The sequence below is a fragment of the Puma concolor genome, chromosome B2 (assembly GCF_028749965.1).
Source record: "Puma concolor isolate L17-30 chromosome B2, mPumCon1.1.hap2, whole genome shotgun sequence".
Lineage (NCBI taxonomy): Eukaryota > Metazoa > Chordata > Mammalia > Carnivora > Felidae > Puma > Puma concolor.
Genome location: NC_141671.1, coordinates 154,099,696 through 154,118,531, shown reverse-complemented (window position 1 = coordinate 154,118,531; position 18,836 = coordinate 154,099,696). Strand labels below are relative to the sequence as shown.

The 18,836-nt window shown below is 44.4% G+C and overlaps 1 protein-coding gene across 21 annotated transcripts in view; it reads right to left on the bottom strand.

Annotated features, from left to right (window-relative positions):
• FAM120B (family with sequence similarity 120 member B) overlaps positions 1 to 18,836 on the bottom strand; it is a 112,483-nt gene that overhangs the window by 59,411 nt on the left and 34,236 nt on the right. For 17 of the 21 annotated variants that reach the window (XR_015251744.1, XR_015251746.1, XR_015251747.1 and 14 more), the window contains one exon: positions 7,634 to 7,735. The exons of 1 other annotated variant lie outside the window; for it this stretch is intronic. Coding sequence is in view for 16 of the 20 variants with exons in the window: in XM_086708348.1 (XP_086564474.1) it covers positions 7,634 to 7,735 (102 nt within the window). In the remaining 4 variants the exon portion in view is untranslated. Of the gene's footprint in view, positions 1 to 7,633; positions 7,736 to 8,920; positions 9,003 to 9,035; positions 9,793 to 18,836 lie in introns of those variants that run through there. 3 more of the 21 variants (XM_086708359.1, XM_086708367.1, XM_086708360.1) reach the window with 3 other exon arrangements.

Below are 18,836 nucleotides of genomic sequence, written 5' to 3'. Positions count from 1 at the left end.
TGACTCAAAAAGGAAGCTCTTTTTTCCTTATACTGCTCACAGTATTACTTAACATTCTCAGTTGTGTATCTCCCACCATCAAAAGTGAAACAACCGAGCAAAGTCACTTGCATTTCTGAAATGGCTGAAGTGTTTCCTCTATCAAAAAACATTTATCATTATCCTGGGGAGAAAAAAAAATCATTTTTCTCTTTCAAGACTGAAAATACTAAAGATAACTGGCAAAAAAAAAACCCCAGACCCAATCTCCCGCACTAGTTAATAAGACAGAGATACTACTCCAAGGTGATCACAATGGTCAGTCATGACTTCCCAGAAACACGCTTTTCAGGGAAATAATCATCTTGCAGCGACAGCAAACCGTAGCCCATGGGCCAAACGCACTTCATCCTGTTTCTGTAGGCCCATAAACTAAGAATGGTTCTCGGGGGTTTAAGTGACCGAAAAAAATCAAAAGAAAAATATTTCTCAATGTGAGAAAATTACATGAAGTGCCAATTTCAATGTCCCTAAATAAAATTTTATGGAAACAGTACCACACTCATTCATTCCTGTGCTGCCTGTGGCTCCCTGCGCAGTCTGAATGCAGAGCTGGGTAGCAGCACAGAGACCACGTTGCCCCCAAGGTCTAAAATACTTACATCTAACTCTTTGCAGAAAAAGTTTGCCAAGCCCTGATCTAAGGTAAGGGATGAATATCCCATTATCAGTTATTTCAAATATACTAAAGTAGTTGAAAAACATTTTTTCTGACTCTACCCTCCCCAAGTCATGCATTGTAAAAAAAAACTTAAGAAAAAATAGCATAAATAAAATAAAATAAAAATAAAAATCATCGACAACCCTGTCACTCAGATATAGCTGTATTTTAAAACATAGCTTCTGGTCCTTTTTTCAGTGCATGTAAAGCATCTACCCACCCAGCTAAGAGGCCAAGTCCCCATTACAGTGCAAGGGGATGAACAATGAAAGATTTTACTTGTGTTTCATTTGCTTACACATAAGAGTTTAATACAGGAGGAATGAGCTTCATGAGATATATTTAGAGCCAAGTATTGTGGCAGTAATGAACATGAGATGTTCTGAACAGTGGGACATGCTGATGGCAGTTACTCCCACCCTTAGCATCATCTGGGAATTTGTTAAAACTGCCAATTCTTGGGGTGCCTGGGGGGCTCAGTCGGTTAAGTGTCCGACTTCGGCTCAGGTCATGATCTCACGGTTCATGAGCTCAAGCCCCACACTGGGCTCTGTGCTGGCAGCTTGGAGCCTGGAGCCTGCTTCGGATTCTGGGTCTCCTCCTCTCTCTGCCCCTCCCGCCTGCCTCTCTCTCTCTCTCTCTCTCTCTCTCACTCTCTCTCAAAAAATAAATAAATATGTATATTTTTTAAATTACCAATTCTTGGGGTCCTGCCCTAGGCCTCCTAAATCTAATTCCAGGGGACAGGGGGCAGCAATCTTTTGTAACATGCTCTCCAGGTGATTCTGGTGCAGGCAAAGTTTGAATACCACGAAAACAGCTAAGAAATAATTTACACAGACAAAAATAACTTAAAAAAAAAAAAAGCTAAAAAATCAATTACATAAACAAGAATAACTTACCAATAATTAAATTGGTTCTTGAGGTCTAATGATAAAATAGATTATAGAAAACTACCAGTTTGAAAAATCATGTCCTGGGGCGCCTGGGTGGCGCAGTCGGTTAAGCGTCCGACTTCAGCCAGGTCACGATCTCGCGGTCCGTGGGTTCGAGCCCCGCGTCAGGCTCTGGGCTGATGGCTCAGAGCCTGGAGCCTGTTTCCGATTCTGTGTCTCCCTCTCTCTCTGCCCCTCCCCCGTTCATGCTCTGTCTCTCTCTGTCCCAAAAATAAATAAAAACATTGAAAAAAAAGAAAAAAAAAGAAAAAGAAAAATCATGTCCTCAGAAATTAGAGAATTTTAATCCTAAATTCAATCAATTATTCAGTCAAGAAATAGGCACTGAACACCCATCTGCATGTTAATGTAGGAGGTAAGACACCGCCACAGCCTTCTCCAGAACGTGAGGGTCTTTGTCTTTAATACAAGACCACATATTCTGGAGCTGTCATCATTTCATGCCACAAGCAGTACTCGCTGGGCTGTAAGGGGACCCTCTGATGACCCCATGTAACAGCTGTAATTATAAGGTTGGTTCTCTTCCTAAGTACTACCCACAGATTTCTCCTCAGTTGATACATTTCATCATCTTAAGCCATAAAGGGTGAGTTTCTTTGAAGGATCATTTACATTAGTTCTCTTCTACTCGTAAACTGATTCTAGTCAAAGTGGTTTTTAACCTTGGTATGATAACCCAAGAGGTTGGGCCTACCTAACACAAAAGATACTGTTAGTAATTTCAGTTTAAGGTGCACCCAAGTGGCTCAGCTGGTTGAGCATCTGACTCTTGATTTCGGCTCAGGTCATGATCCCAGGGTTGTGGGATCGAGCCCTGCGTTGGGCTCTGTGCTGAGCAAGGGGCATGTTTGGGATTCTCTCTCTCCCTCCCCCCAACTTGTGCACTCCCTCTCTGAAATAAATAAAATGAAAGCCAAAATTAAAAGAAACCTAATTTGGGGGCACTTGGGTGGCTCAGTTGGTTAAGTGTCCAACTCTTGCTTTCAGCTCAGGTCATGATCTCATGGTTCATGGGATCGAGCCTCATGTCAGGTACCATGCTGATGGCTTGGAGCCTGGTTGGGATTCTCTCTCTCCCTCTTTCTTTGCCCTTCCCCCCACTCATGTACACATGCTCTCTCTCAAAGTAAATAAACTTAAAAAAATTATTAAAAAAAAAAAACCCACGAAACCTATTTTGATCAGAATTTTCAATTCTGATCAGCTCAGAGCTCCTCTCTTTCCACCACAGCCACACACACACACACACACACACACACACACACACACACACACACACACCCTCACTCCTGGGGACAGACAAGACTGTGCCAGAAAAGATCAAGGGTGGCCCCTATACTTCCCCCAGAGCTCCATGGGCAGTTGAGATGTTTCAAAGAGCCACAGGCCTAAAAAATCAATCTCATCTTTAGGTCATCAACTAGCGTCGCATCTAAAACACATCAGCTTCAAAACCTGCTTATGTAACTTGGTAAAAGATTTTGTGTGAACAGATGGTCAGGAAAGCCTAGGAGCCCTCCGGGGGACCCGAGTCCACAGAGGTGGGGCAGAGGGCTAGGGAAGGAAGTCACTTCTGTGAATGGCAAGGGTGAAGACCTTCTCGAGAGAAACCTGGACGACCCACTGCTGGCAAAGGGCTGCTGGCTGCACCTCTTGAGTAACAAAGCAATAGAGCAATGTTCTGATTGTGTTTTTACAGCAGTGGACACGACTGAGTAAAGACACTCTTGAGACTCTAAGCCATGGCCATTGTGTACACTTTTTATATGGAAATATGTATTTCAATAGCTGTGTCTTAAGACTTATCTTATGGCTATCTCCCTTGCACATCACTAGGGTGATAAAAACCACACACCTGTCTGGTTTGTGCCCACTGTCAGGATGTGACTGACGAGGTTCTCAAAGTTAAATACATCTTATGTCTCATGTTTACCTGGGAAGACTTTATTATTTATTAGTTCATGAGTTTGATTTACATGAATATTTGTTTAATAGAGCATTCCTGGCCAAAATAAAACAAAATTAAAATCCCTGAGGACTTATATGTGAACTGAATCTTCACTACGGCTGGGTAAACTTCAAGAGCCTATTTATAATGAGGAAAAAAAATTCATTCAGCTATAAACAGAGCAGAATACATTAATAACACATTCAGCTCTAAACGTACATGGATGAAATGTCTAATTTCACGCTTGCGAAACGACAGTTATACCACATCTACCTAATGCACTCAAAATACAGTGAATGTGGCTATAAAAAGCAGTGTGAAATTCAACTGTTGGCTTATGACTCAAATGTGTATTTGTAACACATTATCCGACAAATCTTCAAACTATTTTTATAAATGGAAAGAAAACCACAACTGAGGTTTTAAACCCATTTCTCTCTTTTTTAAAAATGTTTGTTTATTTATTTATTTATTTAGGGAGAGAAAAGCATGTGCACACAGCAGGGGAGGAGCAGAGCGAGGGAGAGAGAGAATCCCAAGGAGCCCAGCACGAGGCTCAATCCCACAAATGCGAGATCATGACCCACGCTTGTATCAAGACACCTCACTGACTTGAACCACCACGGCCCCCCAAACCCATTTCTCTTGATCCAAGATCTCAGGTAGGCAGTTCCAGAAGTGGGCCGTCCTGTCATCACCTCCTCACCTGGTGTGCACCCGATGGCAGCTGGGGATTTCTACTCACCACCCATAGAAGCTGCCAACATTTGACAACTTTCTTGATCTGCACCCATCAGGTGTCAAGATGAAAAGCGTCAACAGTACATAGAAGAGAGGCTGAAATTAGAAAGCTTCACTATCACTTCCCAGCAAATGAGACATGAGTTAAACACAGCCCTTCTTTCAGGAAATGTACCATTTCATGTCATTTCACTTTGTAAAAGTCTCCTAAGAGGACCTGAAAGATTTTGGTGAGTAAAATGTCCTTATATAGCCAGAAATACTAAGTTTATTTACTGATTCTTGAACAACACTTGAAAAAAACTGCAGGTAGACAAATTGCCAATTAGAAGTCTATAATCAGCTGTCCCAGGTTTCTAAAATAAGGGTACGCTTATGGGGACTGAAAAATGACAATGGGGGGGGGGGGGAGAAAATCACTACTACTTTGTCTAAAGAAAAAAAATCTCCAATTCTGGAGATAAAAATGCTATTTCTCATGCCTGCCTGTTGTTTGCTCCAAGACTCATTCCACGAAATGCGGAACACTGGTAAGTGAGGAAGAAGAAAGAAAGCGGGTTGCATGTCCCCAGCTCTTCAAGAGCTGTGTCTGGGGAAAGGAAGCTAGATTTCAAGGTACACCCTTCTTGCATCATTGGAAACAGCATGTCTCACGATACGTAGTGAGATAAATGAGAGCTGTAACACGTAGCAACACGTGATCCCTGTAACACAGATTAGGCACTTGCACATACATCTGACTGTCTACAACCTGCACACACACACACACACACACACACACACACACACACACACGGGACATCTGACTGTCTAAAACCTACATACACACACAGGGGACATCTGTCTACAACCTGTACACACACACACGGGGGACATCTGACTGTCTACAACCTGCACACACAGGGGAACACAGGAAGAACAGTGAGCAACCTGAATACAATATGCCAGTGATGACATTTACTTTTCTGCTCCCTGACTGGTCAATTTTAATTCTTTCTCCTTTTTAGGTAACCTCTGCAATTTTTCTGCTCCCCTGTTTCCTTTCCATTTTGTTGAAAAATATCTTATGATTTCTGTTTTATTTCTACTATTTAAGAAAGCAAGCTAAATCAAATGTGCTGTTAGAAGAAAGCCTTTAAGAGAAAAACACTCTGGTCTCTCTACCAGGAGATTCACCGAAAATATAACATTTATGGAATCAACCTGATTGAAGCTCTCTCGGGAGAACAAGAAAAATCAGACGTGTGTCCTGAGGTGACACTCCTTCCACCGACAGCACTACTGGCCTCACTTGGGAACATGGGCTCTGATCAGACCTCAGGGGCATTTCACACCCACATGAGAGGCACCTACAGGTGTCAAGTCTTCTGATGTAGGTGTAAGGAAAGCACCGGTCAGAGGATTCCATGGTTTTTAACCACATGTAGTCTCAGCCTCGAAAAACGCCTGTCACAGAAGCATGGACAGTCTGTTCCTCCATTTTAGTTTAAAAACCATTTGGCATGTTTTCTCATGGATACAGAAAAGTATTTAATATTAAAAAAAAAAATCTTGTTAAAAAAGCAGCGGTGGGGGCGGGGGGGGGGGGGTGGAAACGCCTGGGTGGCTCAGTCGGTTAAGTGTCCGACTCGATTTCAGCTCAGATCACGATCCCAGGGTCATGGGATGGAGCCCAGCAGCGGGTTCCGGGCTGACAGTGGAGCCTGCTTGGGATTCTCTCCCCCCTCTCCCCTCCTCTGCCCCTCCCCCGCTTCTTCTCTCTCTCTCTCTCTCTCTCTCTCTCTCTCTCTCCCCCCCCTCCCCCACTTGCACATGCTCTCTCACTCAAAAAATAAATTTAAAATTTTGTCATTTTTGTATCATTAACACAAGCATAAACAAGCAGAGCGACTCATGTACATTATCAGCAACGGAAGCTCAGGACCACATCCAGGTCACTGGCAATGGGGGACAAAGGAGCCTTTCAGACCCGGCCCTCTGCATGAGCTCTTCCTAGAGCAGAGCCTGGCACGCTGCCCCGCGTGGGTCTGCATCACAGGCAGAACCTTGTGGGGCCAGTCATGCCAAGGAGACTTTTTGCATAAGCCCCAGAAGGAGTCTCTGTGATAATTTTGTGACTTCCAGAGTTTGTTAAAACATTTTAGGGAGTGGCCTTTAAAACTAACTCATAATATAATGACGAATAGCCAAACATTCTCTTTAATTCAAACAATTTAGAAAACTATAATAATCCCTTTTCATATTATTTTTGGAAAGACACAATAAGATGGAAATAATAAAACATTTCTGAAGAATTATTTTGGTTATCCTTTCAAAATATTTCTTGCTGTAAACACAAATGTCAATTCATCTTCATTTGTTTTTTTGATAAGTACCTTTTTAGGTGTGCGTCTATCACTGACTGAGAGAATAAGGAAATATTCTGTATAATAACTTGCCTCACCTTCTCCCCCAGTACAATTCTATTTAGAAGAAAAATACTTTGCAGTGCTCACATCCTTATTTGGTAAACTACAGGCCCATGTGATTGAAAATAATAGTGGCGTGAGAGAATTTAATGCATACAAAAACAGATTATCAAAATTTTAGAACATATTTGTTCTCTGAAACAATGACAAGGGACACTAAAAATAAACCCTCACCACCCCCCCTTGGACCTGCCTCTGTGTAGAACACCACCTGAGTCATAAATCCGTGCTCTTGTGTAGGTACCAAGAACTCACAGGAAGAAAGGACTTCAGCTGCTTTCTAGGTGACTTTGTTTTTCCTTCCCTCCCATTAAGGGTTTTAAGATAAGGCTCGTGAAGGAAAATCTACTTTTCAGCTGAAATAACTTCCCTTTCTCTTCCCTTTTCAGTTCATCAAAACACACTTCCAGGGGTAGGGAGGAGACAAGAGTTAATTTAATCAGAATATCAAGAACCCAACCCTGTGAATTTGGTGGACATTTACTGAGCGATGACCAGGCACGAGGCCTGGCCTCTGGCAGCAATGGGCTGCCATGCTCCTCTCGGAGTGGCTCGCTCTCCCCTGGTGTGGGCCTTGGACAGAGCGCAGGTGGGGTGAGGCAGTCAGGCAGCAGACTGGCCCAGACTGTTCCCAGCTGTCGAACGCCCTTTCCTCTGCTATGTTTGAATGTTGTTAGATACACTCCTCTTGGGCCCAGGGTTAAAATGAAAATTGGCTTAAGCGCAGTTCTAGAAAAATATGTTTCCACAATGGATCCATTACTGGATTTGTATCAAATGGTGAACAAATTTGATTTATTGAAACCAAAGCTGTCTGTACCTGGAATGTTCATCTGCAGAGGCCTGACGAGGTCCGGGTGCCTCAGTGGGTTCCCAGAGTACACAAACCACTCCTTGACAGTGGGGCAGGTGCTGGCGCCATCTGAGTAGAGACAGCCGGATCAATAGATACGCATAAGTACCGACACACGTCACCAGGCTAACAGTGAGACAGACCCAGCTCCCCCGGGGACCAATTTCAAGCTGGTGAGTACAGGGAGTCCTTACATCCAAGGCCACTGAGAGGGACCTCAGGCATCCAACAATTAGTTCCCTACCCTCCGATCCCATTTCAACAAGAACAAGAACCTCTGGGGTGGGAGAGCCGGCAGGATAACTTGGGTAAGTAAGCAATGATGGAGGGCAGAGGTAACCACCTAGATGGTTCCTATAATGTCCTTCCTTTTGGGCCCTCACACTGCTCCACATAGCATTTAGTGAAACCTGGGAGGACAGTCCTTTCTGGTCTTCAATCTACTATTTAATGCAACTATCAAGACTACTATGACATTAGACAATTCAAAAAGCTGGTAGGAATAATATAGAATGAAGGCATTTCTGGGACGCCTGGGTGGCTCAGTTGGTTTAGAATTCGACTCTTGATTTCAGCTCAGGTCACGATCCCAGGGTCATGGGATCCAGACCCATGTGGGGCTCTGCGCTGACAGTGGAGCCTGCTTAAGATTCTCTCTCTCTATCTCTCCCCCCCTCCCCTGTTCATGTGTGTGCTCGCTTGCTCACTCTCTCTCTCTCTCTCAATAAAGAAATAAAGTAAAAAATAAAACAGGCATTTCTGTGTGCTGGATTATTAACTGCTATTAAAAATTCAGTTTATGGGGCATGTGGGGGGCTCAGTCAGTTAAGCGTCCAATTTTGGCTCAGGTCATGATCTCGACCTTTGCAAATTCAAACCACACTCAGACTCTGTGCTGACAGCTCGGAGCCTGGAGCCTGCTTCAGATTCTGTGTCTCCCTCTCTCTCTGCCCCTTCCCCTGCTCACATCTACCTCTCTCAAAAATAAATAAACGTTTGAAAAAGAAATTAGAAAAAAATTCCGTTTGTCTTCTGTTCTACCTTACTCCGTAAGCAAAGGTGGAAGGTGGCTCTCCTACCGCACACACTCGCCTAGCTTGGGGTCTCCGGGCTGCTGTCTCTTCAGCACCCAAACCTCCTGCCTCCACGCCTGCCTCCCCTTCCCCAGGGCCCTCTTGACCACCCCCTGACCCTTTGAGGTCTGGTTTCCTTCCCCACACGGCCCAGCCCTGCTTAGACTGTCTTCAGACTCACCCCATCCAAGCCACTGTCCATGTAAATGCAGGCTTTTTGGCTTTTGCTTTTTTACAATGAAAGTTAGACCAGGCTGCACACCCTAAATGGAAATCGCACAATAAAGCCCAAGGTGCCAGCATAAGAACGTGGACCTGGGAGCACGTAGAGCCCCGCAGCCCCCGCCCCAACGCACGCCCTGTGCCCTGGCGTCCTCACCTAGATCTGCGCACGGCGGGCCTGCAGCACCCCTAGGTCTCTGGCTCACCAGTGCCTGGGGCTGTGTGCTGCTCGGCTGGGCCCCCGAGGACCCCAGCTCTGGCTCACATCCTGCTCCCCGGCTACAGCACCTCCCATCCTCCACCCCACCATGCCCTTTCTCATCTCCACATGTGGATGTGGTCCACACCCCTCCCCTCGCCCCTTCCTCCACTCAAGACCCGTGTGCTTCCCCACCACAGTTCTCTGGCCGACACTGCACGTGCCTGCTTACTCCCCTCACTGCCCACCCGACCGAGCTCCTGGTACCAGGAGAGAGTCGTCATCACGGTCCCAGGGCAGATGCTTACTAACTTTAATGAACACATTCAACTTAGCCTAAATCCCACACATACAAAAAGAAAAAGAAAAAAAGAAACTCTGAATAGTATTCTTACGGCTGCTAAAAAAACAAACAAAAACACCCAACCCACTTTCTACGTAATCCTCTTGGCCAAGGTATTCACCACCCTAAAAAACAGTCAGCTGAGCGAATGGTGTTCTAAGCCACTATTTCCAAAAGGAGAGCATTCTCTCACACCCAAGACAAACCTCACCGGCTTTCGGCGTCTCGCTGGATGAGGACACTCAACCACCGTCACGCGCCTAGTCTGCCGACTGTCTCTTTAGCAAGACTGAAACATTTACAAAACCACATTTTATGTCATCTTTCATCTACAACTGCTCCAAATCTCTACATATAAGGGTTTGGGGTTGACTTCTCAGAGTTTTAATTCCAAATAACATGAGAAGAAAGCAGTTTCATGATAGGCACTGGTATCCTTTATTAAACAACACCAGGTACATTTTATTTCCTCTCCTGTTAAGACCTAGAGAAGTCAGTTTTTGGACACATATTCCAAGAGAAATGCCACACAGCAGTCACTTACTCAGCTACCATCCAGGAAGAGCTGCCCAGCCCAGTGAGACCAGCTCAATAGGATCCATACACCTTGCTTCTGTGCAAGGCACGCACTGGGCCGAAGACCAGCAGAGACCCCGGCTTCCCCCTCTTCTCCAGAATTCTCATCAGCACAGACAGGAAATTCCTTCTTTTCTCCACGATTTAGGCCAGTAGGGTTAAGTCCACATTAACCCTTAACAAAGTTTCTCTTAATTAACAAAAGAACAAAAGCTTTTGCTTTTAAGGTGATTGACTTAAACCCAATGAGTTTCATTGACCACACAATACAGTCACGGAACAAGAGTGAACCACGCTGCTGAAAACGCAGTACCTGTCAGCTACTCACCACACAGAGGCTTGAATATGAAAACCCGCAATTTCTATCACATAACAAATTAGCTAGCCAGAGGATTAAAGTTAAAGCCGCCCTGCTGATCTGAACTTTCACTCCCTAAATGAACTTTTATCTGAAGCTGTGGGCCAGGATACAGGAAGTGACAGAGATATTAACATGAGTATTTTTCTGAGGTGCAGGGCAAGTAAAGGAGCATTAAATCACTTTGTGGGTTCTGCCCCTCCCCGCGTGAGCTGCTGGGCAACAGGGACACCCAAGGTGCGTCCTCACTTCCTTCCTCTATCATGAGAGGCCACAAGGGCAGTGCACGGTAGCTAGAAAATGTCAACATTTACAAGAATTAAGTTTTATAGTCTGGTTAATGACTTTTCCAAACCTAAATATTCAGATGGCAGCATTTTCACTTTTATTCAAATTATCCCTCTCACAGACGCGGTTAAACTCCGCAATCCTTCCAAAACCCAGAGCTAGATGTAAAGTGTTACCTGAGATCCTCTTAAAAGAAACAGATACTGCTGAAAAATCCTAGGGGTTAGCCTGTTATCTGGGGTGCCACATAATTTCAGAGATTTTTCTATAAAACTCCTTAAAGAAAACAGAGGCAATAAACTCTTGGACATTGGTACGAGCGATACTTTTTTGGATCTGTCTCTTGAGGCAAGGGCAACAAAGGCAAAAATAAACTATTGGGACTTCATCAAATTAAAAAACTTCTGCACAGTGAAGGAAACCATCAACAAAACCAAAAGGCAACCTACTGAATGGAAGAAGATATTTACGAACAACATATCCAATATGGGGTTAGTATACAGAATATATAAAGAACTCCTACAACTCAACACTAAAGAATCAAACAATCTGATTAAGAAATGGGAGAGAGGTCCAGAACAGACATTTTCCAAAGACATCCAACAGACATCTTTCCAAAGATGGCCAACAGACACATGAAAAGATGCTCAGTGTCACCCATCATCAGGGAAACACAAATCAAGACCACAATGAGATGCCACCTCACACTTGTCAGAATGGCTAGCATCAAAAAGACAAAAACAACGAGCGTTGGGGAGGACGTGGAGAAAAGGGAACCCTTATTCACTGTCGGTGGAAGTGGAAACTGCTGCCACCGCTACAGAAAACAGTATGGAGGCTCCTCACAAAACTAAAAATAGAAATACCACGTGATACAGTAATTTCATTTCTGGGTATTTACCCTGATAAAAAGAAAACACTAATTTGAAAAGATATGTGCGACTCTATGTTTGTGGCAGCGTTATTTACAACAGCCAAGATATGGAAGCAGCCCAAGTTGTCCACCGATAGACCAATGGATAAAGGTACACACGCAAACACAGAGGAATTATCAGCCAGCCATAAAAAAGAATGAAATGCTGCAACAACAAAGATGGGTGTAGAGGGTCTTATGCTAAGTGAAACAAGCCAGATGGAGAAAGACAAGTACCATATAATTTCCACTGGCACGTGGAATCTAAAAAAAACCAAAACAGATGTACAAACAGAAAGAGACTCATAAATACCGAGAAAGCGGAGGTTGCCAGAGACGAGGTGGGGGGTGGGAAGGGTGGATGAAACAGCGGAAGGGGATTAAGGAGAAGACTTCCAGTTACAAGATAAATAAGGCACGAAGACGAAAGTACAGCGTAGGTAATGTAGTCAATAATGTGGGAATAAGCTTGTATGGTGACAGATGGTAACCATACTTATCATGCTGAGCGTTTTTTAATTTATATAAATGTCGAATCACTGTGTTGTACACCTAAAATGAATATTGTATGTCAACTAGACTTCAATTAAAAATGTTAAAAATTAAAAAAATAAAACTCTGTTTAACAGGAAAAACAAAATTTCAGAGGTTTTAATCTGGCATGCACTTTGCAACTACAGCAGAAACATGGGCAACAATTCGGTGTGTCTGAATTGAAATGAAATAATCTTCTTAAATGCCTAAAAATCAAGAAAAAGAGAAGAGGAAATTAAGTTTGGTAATTCCTAAAAGAAAAGGCTGATTTCTCAGACTTTCGACTTGCCAGGCTGCGCGTGCAAAGGAGTGAAGAACTTGAGAAAAGTTCTCTGCTAGTTTAACTCCCTTCAAGCTGTAACATTTTATACGGAAAAAGGAAAAAAAGACATAATCAAACTTGGTCTTCTGCTACTCCCAAAGGACGGACACACGGCTCCACTGCGTACGATCTTCTGTATGTAACGAAGACACCTCTTCTCGGAGCAAAGTTGTGGAAGTGTCCACACTGGCAGCCCCTCCCCAGGAAAACTCTGCCTCGCTTATGCCCACCGCTCCTCCGCAGGCGTGTGCTGGGGCAGCGGCGGGCAAGGGGCGAGACAGTGAGGAGAAGCAATGTTGATCACAACCTCTCAATTACTGGGACTTCCAAGTTTGATAACATCCCTCAGGCTTTTAAAGAAAGAGATCTGTCCTTAGGGTTCTGTAATATTTTTATACTGCTAGTTTAATCTATGCTTATATGTGGCCTTAGTCCTGAAAAAGTTAAAAAAGTTCCCCAAACATACTCTCTTGTGTACACGTATCTAGGATTTTAATGAGCCGGTGGCCTGGACAGTGACTATTTACCCACGGGGCTGGCTGCCCCATCAGGAGAGCACCAGCCTCCTCCAGCTGTGTGGGGGTCCCTAGAAGGGCGCTGGGGGAGAAGGAGGGCAGAATGGCAAGGGAAGAGTGTGACCCCCCCCCAACTGCAGACGGCTGCCTGCGTGCACGGCTCTGGCCGGCCTCTCCGTCGGCGGAGCGGTAAAGGAGGACACACTTTGCCTTTGCTTCGGCACCTTCCTGAGTTTTTTCCATTTCCTAAAATGTATAAGGCTTCACGGTGATGTAAGCTAAGCTTTTCATTAGGAGACAGTCAGAACCCGAAGTAAAGTGAGAACGGGCATGAAGGCAGGATGGGAGGAGGCAGGAACGACGGCAGCCGGTCTGGGGCCGTGACACCACCCGGCCGTCTAAACAGCACACAGTTGGCCAGACAGAATACACGGAGGAGAGCTGCCAGCCAAGCACCCCAATATAACCAGAGGAGGTGGCGTACCAACGGACCAGCCATCCGAGCTGTACCCAAAACTGGGGACTCTGAAGCGCCCGCCTGTCAGTCCAGTGCCCGCGCTTTTTGGCTCAGGCCTCCGGTGTCGGCGGCCGCGCAAGTTTAAGACTCAGGGTCTACACCTGTGGAGTGAGAGGCGCCTTTGGTTCTAAATCTCACTTCAGTCAAGTGGCTCCCACCTGCCAGTCAGACTGGGCTCAGAGAAGGCTGCTCACCTGTGGGACTTGAAAGCCCATCACTCTCTCTCCTGTGTCTGAAATTCCACCGTTACAGTCCTCTTCTGAGGAAAGCTTTGCTAAGTGGAAATACTCCTGAAATGGTCATATTTTAAACATATACTCAAAAATCAGATCGCAAATCGCCTAGTTTATACCAAGAATCTGCAGGGCACAGTAAAATGCCACCTGAACAGTCTCTGCTAGCTCAGCTGACAGCAAACGGGGACAAGGGACATCAGACAAACAAGCCCATAAACAAACTGTGACGAGATCAGAACAAACATACACGGTCCTTTTTTGATAAAGGAATAAGGGAGGAATTTGGGGGAGGTAGTTTTTAAGGGCATAAGGAACAAACAGAATTGATCAGAATGGCCTGAGCTAGAAAAAAGTAGAAGTTGTACCTGTCAACATGGATATAGTTTCTAGAGCAATGCAAGTAGATGGGACCACTTGGGGGTAAAGGGGTCAAACGCAGTGTGAGGACCTCCCACATATGGGGGTCAGCAGAGAGCAGGGGCTGGGGGAGGAAGGCCGGGAGGGACATGGGCCATCGACGTGGGGTCCCAGCAGAAAGCTCACTGCCAGGGAGGAGCTGGCGGACAGACAGTGTCTGCAGAGAGCAGACAGGTGGAGGACTCACTGGGGCACCAGGCCTTGATGGAGAAAGGAAGTAGAGACGGAAACTTTTCCATATGTTGACAATGAAGTGGTGAAATGTTCCCACAGTGTAGGAAAAACAAACCAGGAATTAGAAGATTAAGAAACACAGAATATCATCCTAGGAAGTAAAACATTCATTTCTTAGCAGTTCTAACAACAGAAACAGAGATAACAGAGAGGAGAAAAATTTGTAAACATAAAGGATAAAGAAGCTATCATTAAAACTTTGCAGAGAAAAGAGAGGCACCAAAAAAGGAACGAGAATCACACTGGCATCACACTGGCGCTGACTTCATCAGCGCCCCCGATACTAGAGCAGGGTGGGAGGTGGCCAAGGAGGGGGCAGAGCTGCTTGGCCAGTGTTCCCACCGACACCTCTATATCTGGACAAATTTCTTTTTTTTTTTTGTTTATTTATTTATTTTGAGAGAGAAAAATATTCATTTATTTCGTGTGCTCACGAAAGCAGGGGAGGGGCAGAGAGAAGGGGAGAGAGAGTTCCAAGTAGGCTCCGCACCATCAGAGTACAGCCCTATGTGGGGCTCGAACCCACAAACTGCGAGATCATGACCTGAGCCGAAATCAAGAGTCGGACGCTTAACTGACCGCACCACCCAGGCGCCCCTGGACAAATTTCTGAAGCCACTGCATTCTCGAGTTGGACAGAGGCCTGTGCAGGCTGCGGCCTCGGGAGGGAGAGCCCGAGCAGAGCAAGAAAGTCTCTGAGATGAGGAGACAGAGCCTGTAGATCAAGACTGCTAGGACAGCTGGGAACGCAACACAGAACAGCAAAGACTTGGCCCTATGCAGAAAGGGGCTCCCAAACTCTGCACGGAGGTCCTCGTTGAGAACTGAGCTCTGTGTTTAGAGCAAAACTCAGGGAGGCTGGACAAGACAACTACTGACCAGCCCCACTGAGCAACCACCAGAGCCTGCACAGAGCTCCGTGACATCAGAGTCCTACCAGCCAATGTGCAGAGACTTACTTCATCAGGCACCTAGCACTCAGGTGACAGCCCAGGAAGGCCAACAGTCAGGAGCCGGGCCACTCCAGCTCTAGAGTGAAGTTCCCACAGACCCATCCTAATAAAGTGTAAAATTTAAAGGATCAGGTAAATTAACTGCCTGACGGACCACAAGACAATACCCTTCAGTGATCCAAAATCTTCTAGCTTACAATCTAAACACAATGGATATGAGAAAAGCAGAAATACATGAGAATAAGCAGAACCCTGTGGCCCTCTTATAAGGAGGAAACTCCGTAAACAGACCCAGGACCACAAATGATGGGGCTGATGGGAGTTAGTTAGTGGACAAGGACTTGGAAACAGCTCCTATGAATAAATTTAAGGTTTTAAAGGCAAACGTGAAGACAGGAAAAAAAAAAAAAAGAAATGGAAATTTTTTTAACAGCAGCTGAAAAACACAATATCTGAAATAAAAATTTCACTGGATGGGTTATAGCAGATTAGACGTTACAGAAGAAAGGCTCACAGAACTCGAAAACCAAGCCAACAGGAGATACCCAAATCAAAGCAGAGGTAAGAGGCTTAAAAAGCAAGTGCTCCTTGGTATGCAAGGAGCACATGAGCCGTAAATCACACACGTAAGCTGGAGGCCCGGTGTGAGAGGTGAAAGCAACGGAGACAAGAGAACAATGTTTGTTGATGTAATGCTCACTTTGTTTCAAATTTGATAGGAAATATAAACTCACTGCTCCAAGAAGCGTGAGAACCCCAAGCAGAATAAACACTGAGGGTACCACTCCAAAGCTCAGTTAAACAAACTGCTGAAACCAGTGCTCAAGAGAAAATCTTACAGACAGCCAGAGAGAAAAACACTCATTACAGATGGGGAACCACAGTAAGAAGGGCCACTGTCACCACATGACAGCCAACACAAGCCAGAGACAACATAACGTCTTTACAGTGCTGAACAACAAAAATACCTAAAATTCTATGTACAGCAAAATTACACTCCTGAAATATAGATATTTTCAGTGAAAAAAATCAGGAAATTGAAATGAGCATGATAAGAAATGTAAAAGCCAAGTTCTCTAAAGGAAGAAAGATGATACTAAAGGAAATTTGGATCTACACCAGAAATGGTAGACATAAGACTTCTCATTTGAAAACTCTCAAAAGCAACTTACTATTGAAGATAATGGTTGGAAAATTACAGCTGATGGGCCAAATCTCGCTTGCTTGTTTTTATACAGTTCGAAAGCTTAAAATCTTTTCACATTACTTCAAATGACCAGAAAATTATCAAACAAAGTATATTCTGTGGCACAGGAAGATAATATAAAATTCAAATTCTGTGGCATGAGACAAGGAGATTAAACGTTATTGAAACACAGCTAACTCGCGGAGCTCTACCCTGTCACGTGTGCGCGACAGCAGCAGGGCTGTGTGACAGAGACTACAAGGGCCCTCAAAGCCCAAAGTATTTACCGTCATCAGGCCCTTCGCAAAAAAACTTTGCCAACCCCTGGTTTAAAGTAAAAATAAGAATCACATATTATGAGATTTAAAACCTATGCATAATCTCAAAAGATTATACATTATAGGTAATATTCTTGACATGACCAACCATTTCTGTGACTCTCTCAAAAAAACCAAAATGCAGAGACGGAGACAGACGAGCGGCCAACAGGGGACAGAGCCAGAGGGCAGGGTACAAAGTGATGGCATGAGAGAGTTCCTCTGTGGCGATGCACCAATTCTGTATCTTGACAGAACAGAACTGCATAAAACTATACACACGTACAAACAAATGAGCGAATGTAAAAAAATGGTAAAAGTGATAAAAATTGTATTAATGTGGGGCACCCAGGTGGCTCAGTTGGTTGAGCGTCCAACTCTTGGTTTCAGCTCAGGTCATGATGCCAGGGTCATGGGATTGAGCCCTGCGGCAGGCTCTGTGCTGAGTGTGGGGTTTGCTTTAGACCCTCTCTCGCTCACTCGCTCTCGCTCGCTCTCGCTCTCTCTCCCCCTCTGCCCCTCCTCTACTCGTGCTCTCTAAAAAAAAAAAAAAAAACATACTAATGAATTAACATATACTTTACTACAGTCATCTTTGGGGGGGGAATTGGGGTAAGGGTACATGAAAGTCTATGCACTATAAAAAGTTTAAAAATGTACAGAAGACACAAAACAATAACAGCAAAAATGATGGGGAAAATTAAAGTTCACTGCTATGAGGTTTCCACATCAAACATAATGCAGTATCGTACTATCTGAAGGCAAACTGTGGTAACTTAAAGGTGTATACAGCAGTATCAGGCAAAGCCAACTTTAAGACAAGGAGTATTACCAGATTTTTTTTAAAGGGAAATCCCATAATGTTAAAAGGGTCAATTCACCACTAAACATAACAATCCTCGACGTATACACACCTAACAACAGAAGTTCAAAAATATCTGGAGCAGGGGCGCCTGGGTGGCCCAGTTGGTCAAACACCTGCCTCTTGATTTTGGCTCAGGTCATGATCTCACAGCCATGAGACAGAGCCCCGGGTTGGGCTCCACACTGACAGCACAGAGCCTGCTTGGGATTCTCTCTCTCTCTCATTCTCTCTCTCTCTCTCTCTCTCTCTCTCTCTCTCTCTCTCTTCCCCCACCGTGCCCTGCTCATGTACACATGTGCACTCTCTCCCTCAAATAGTAAATAAAAAATAAAACTTTGAAAAAGTTAAAAAGATATCTGAAGCAAAAACTAACAGAACTGAGGGAATAAATAAAAACATTCACAGTAACATGTGCAGATTCCAACACTCTTCTCTCAAGAACTAAGCACAAGTCAAAAGAAAACTGGGAGAACAGCCCTGTTAACACCACTGATACTCCTGGAGCAGCAGCTGCAGAACAGACGTGGTTTCCAACACACGTGGGATAACAGCTAAGCAAACGACACAGAACACGCTCCATTCTCATCACCGGAAGTAAACCGGCGGTAGCGACACTGTATGTTCACGTCCTAATAATCTTTTTTTTAGTAATTTATTTATTTTAAAAATTTACCTCCAGGTTAGTTCGCATATGGTGCAACAATGATTCCAGGAGTAGATTCCTTAAACCCTTACCCATTTAGGCCATCCCCCCCCCACCACCCGTCCAGCCACCCTCAGTTTGTTCTCCATATTTAACACTCTCTTCTGTTTTGTCCCCTGCCCGTTTCTATATTATTTTTGCTTCCCTTCCCTTGTGTTCATCTGTTCTGTGTCTTAAAGTCCTCATATGAGTGAAGTCACAGGATATTTGTCTTTCTCTAATTTCGCTTAGCATAATACCCTCTTAGTTCCATCCACATAACGTCCTAATGATCTTAACTTCATGTAGAAAGCCACAAAGTTGAAAAGGAAAAAAGTAAAGATCAATTGTGAGGACGAGTTCCTATCTTCACAGAAATTTTTCCCGTTATTCTGGTTATGTAATAAAGTCATCAATATG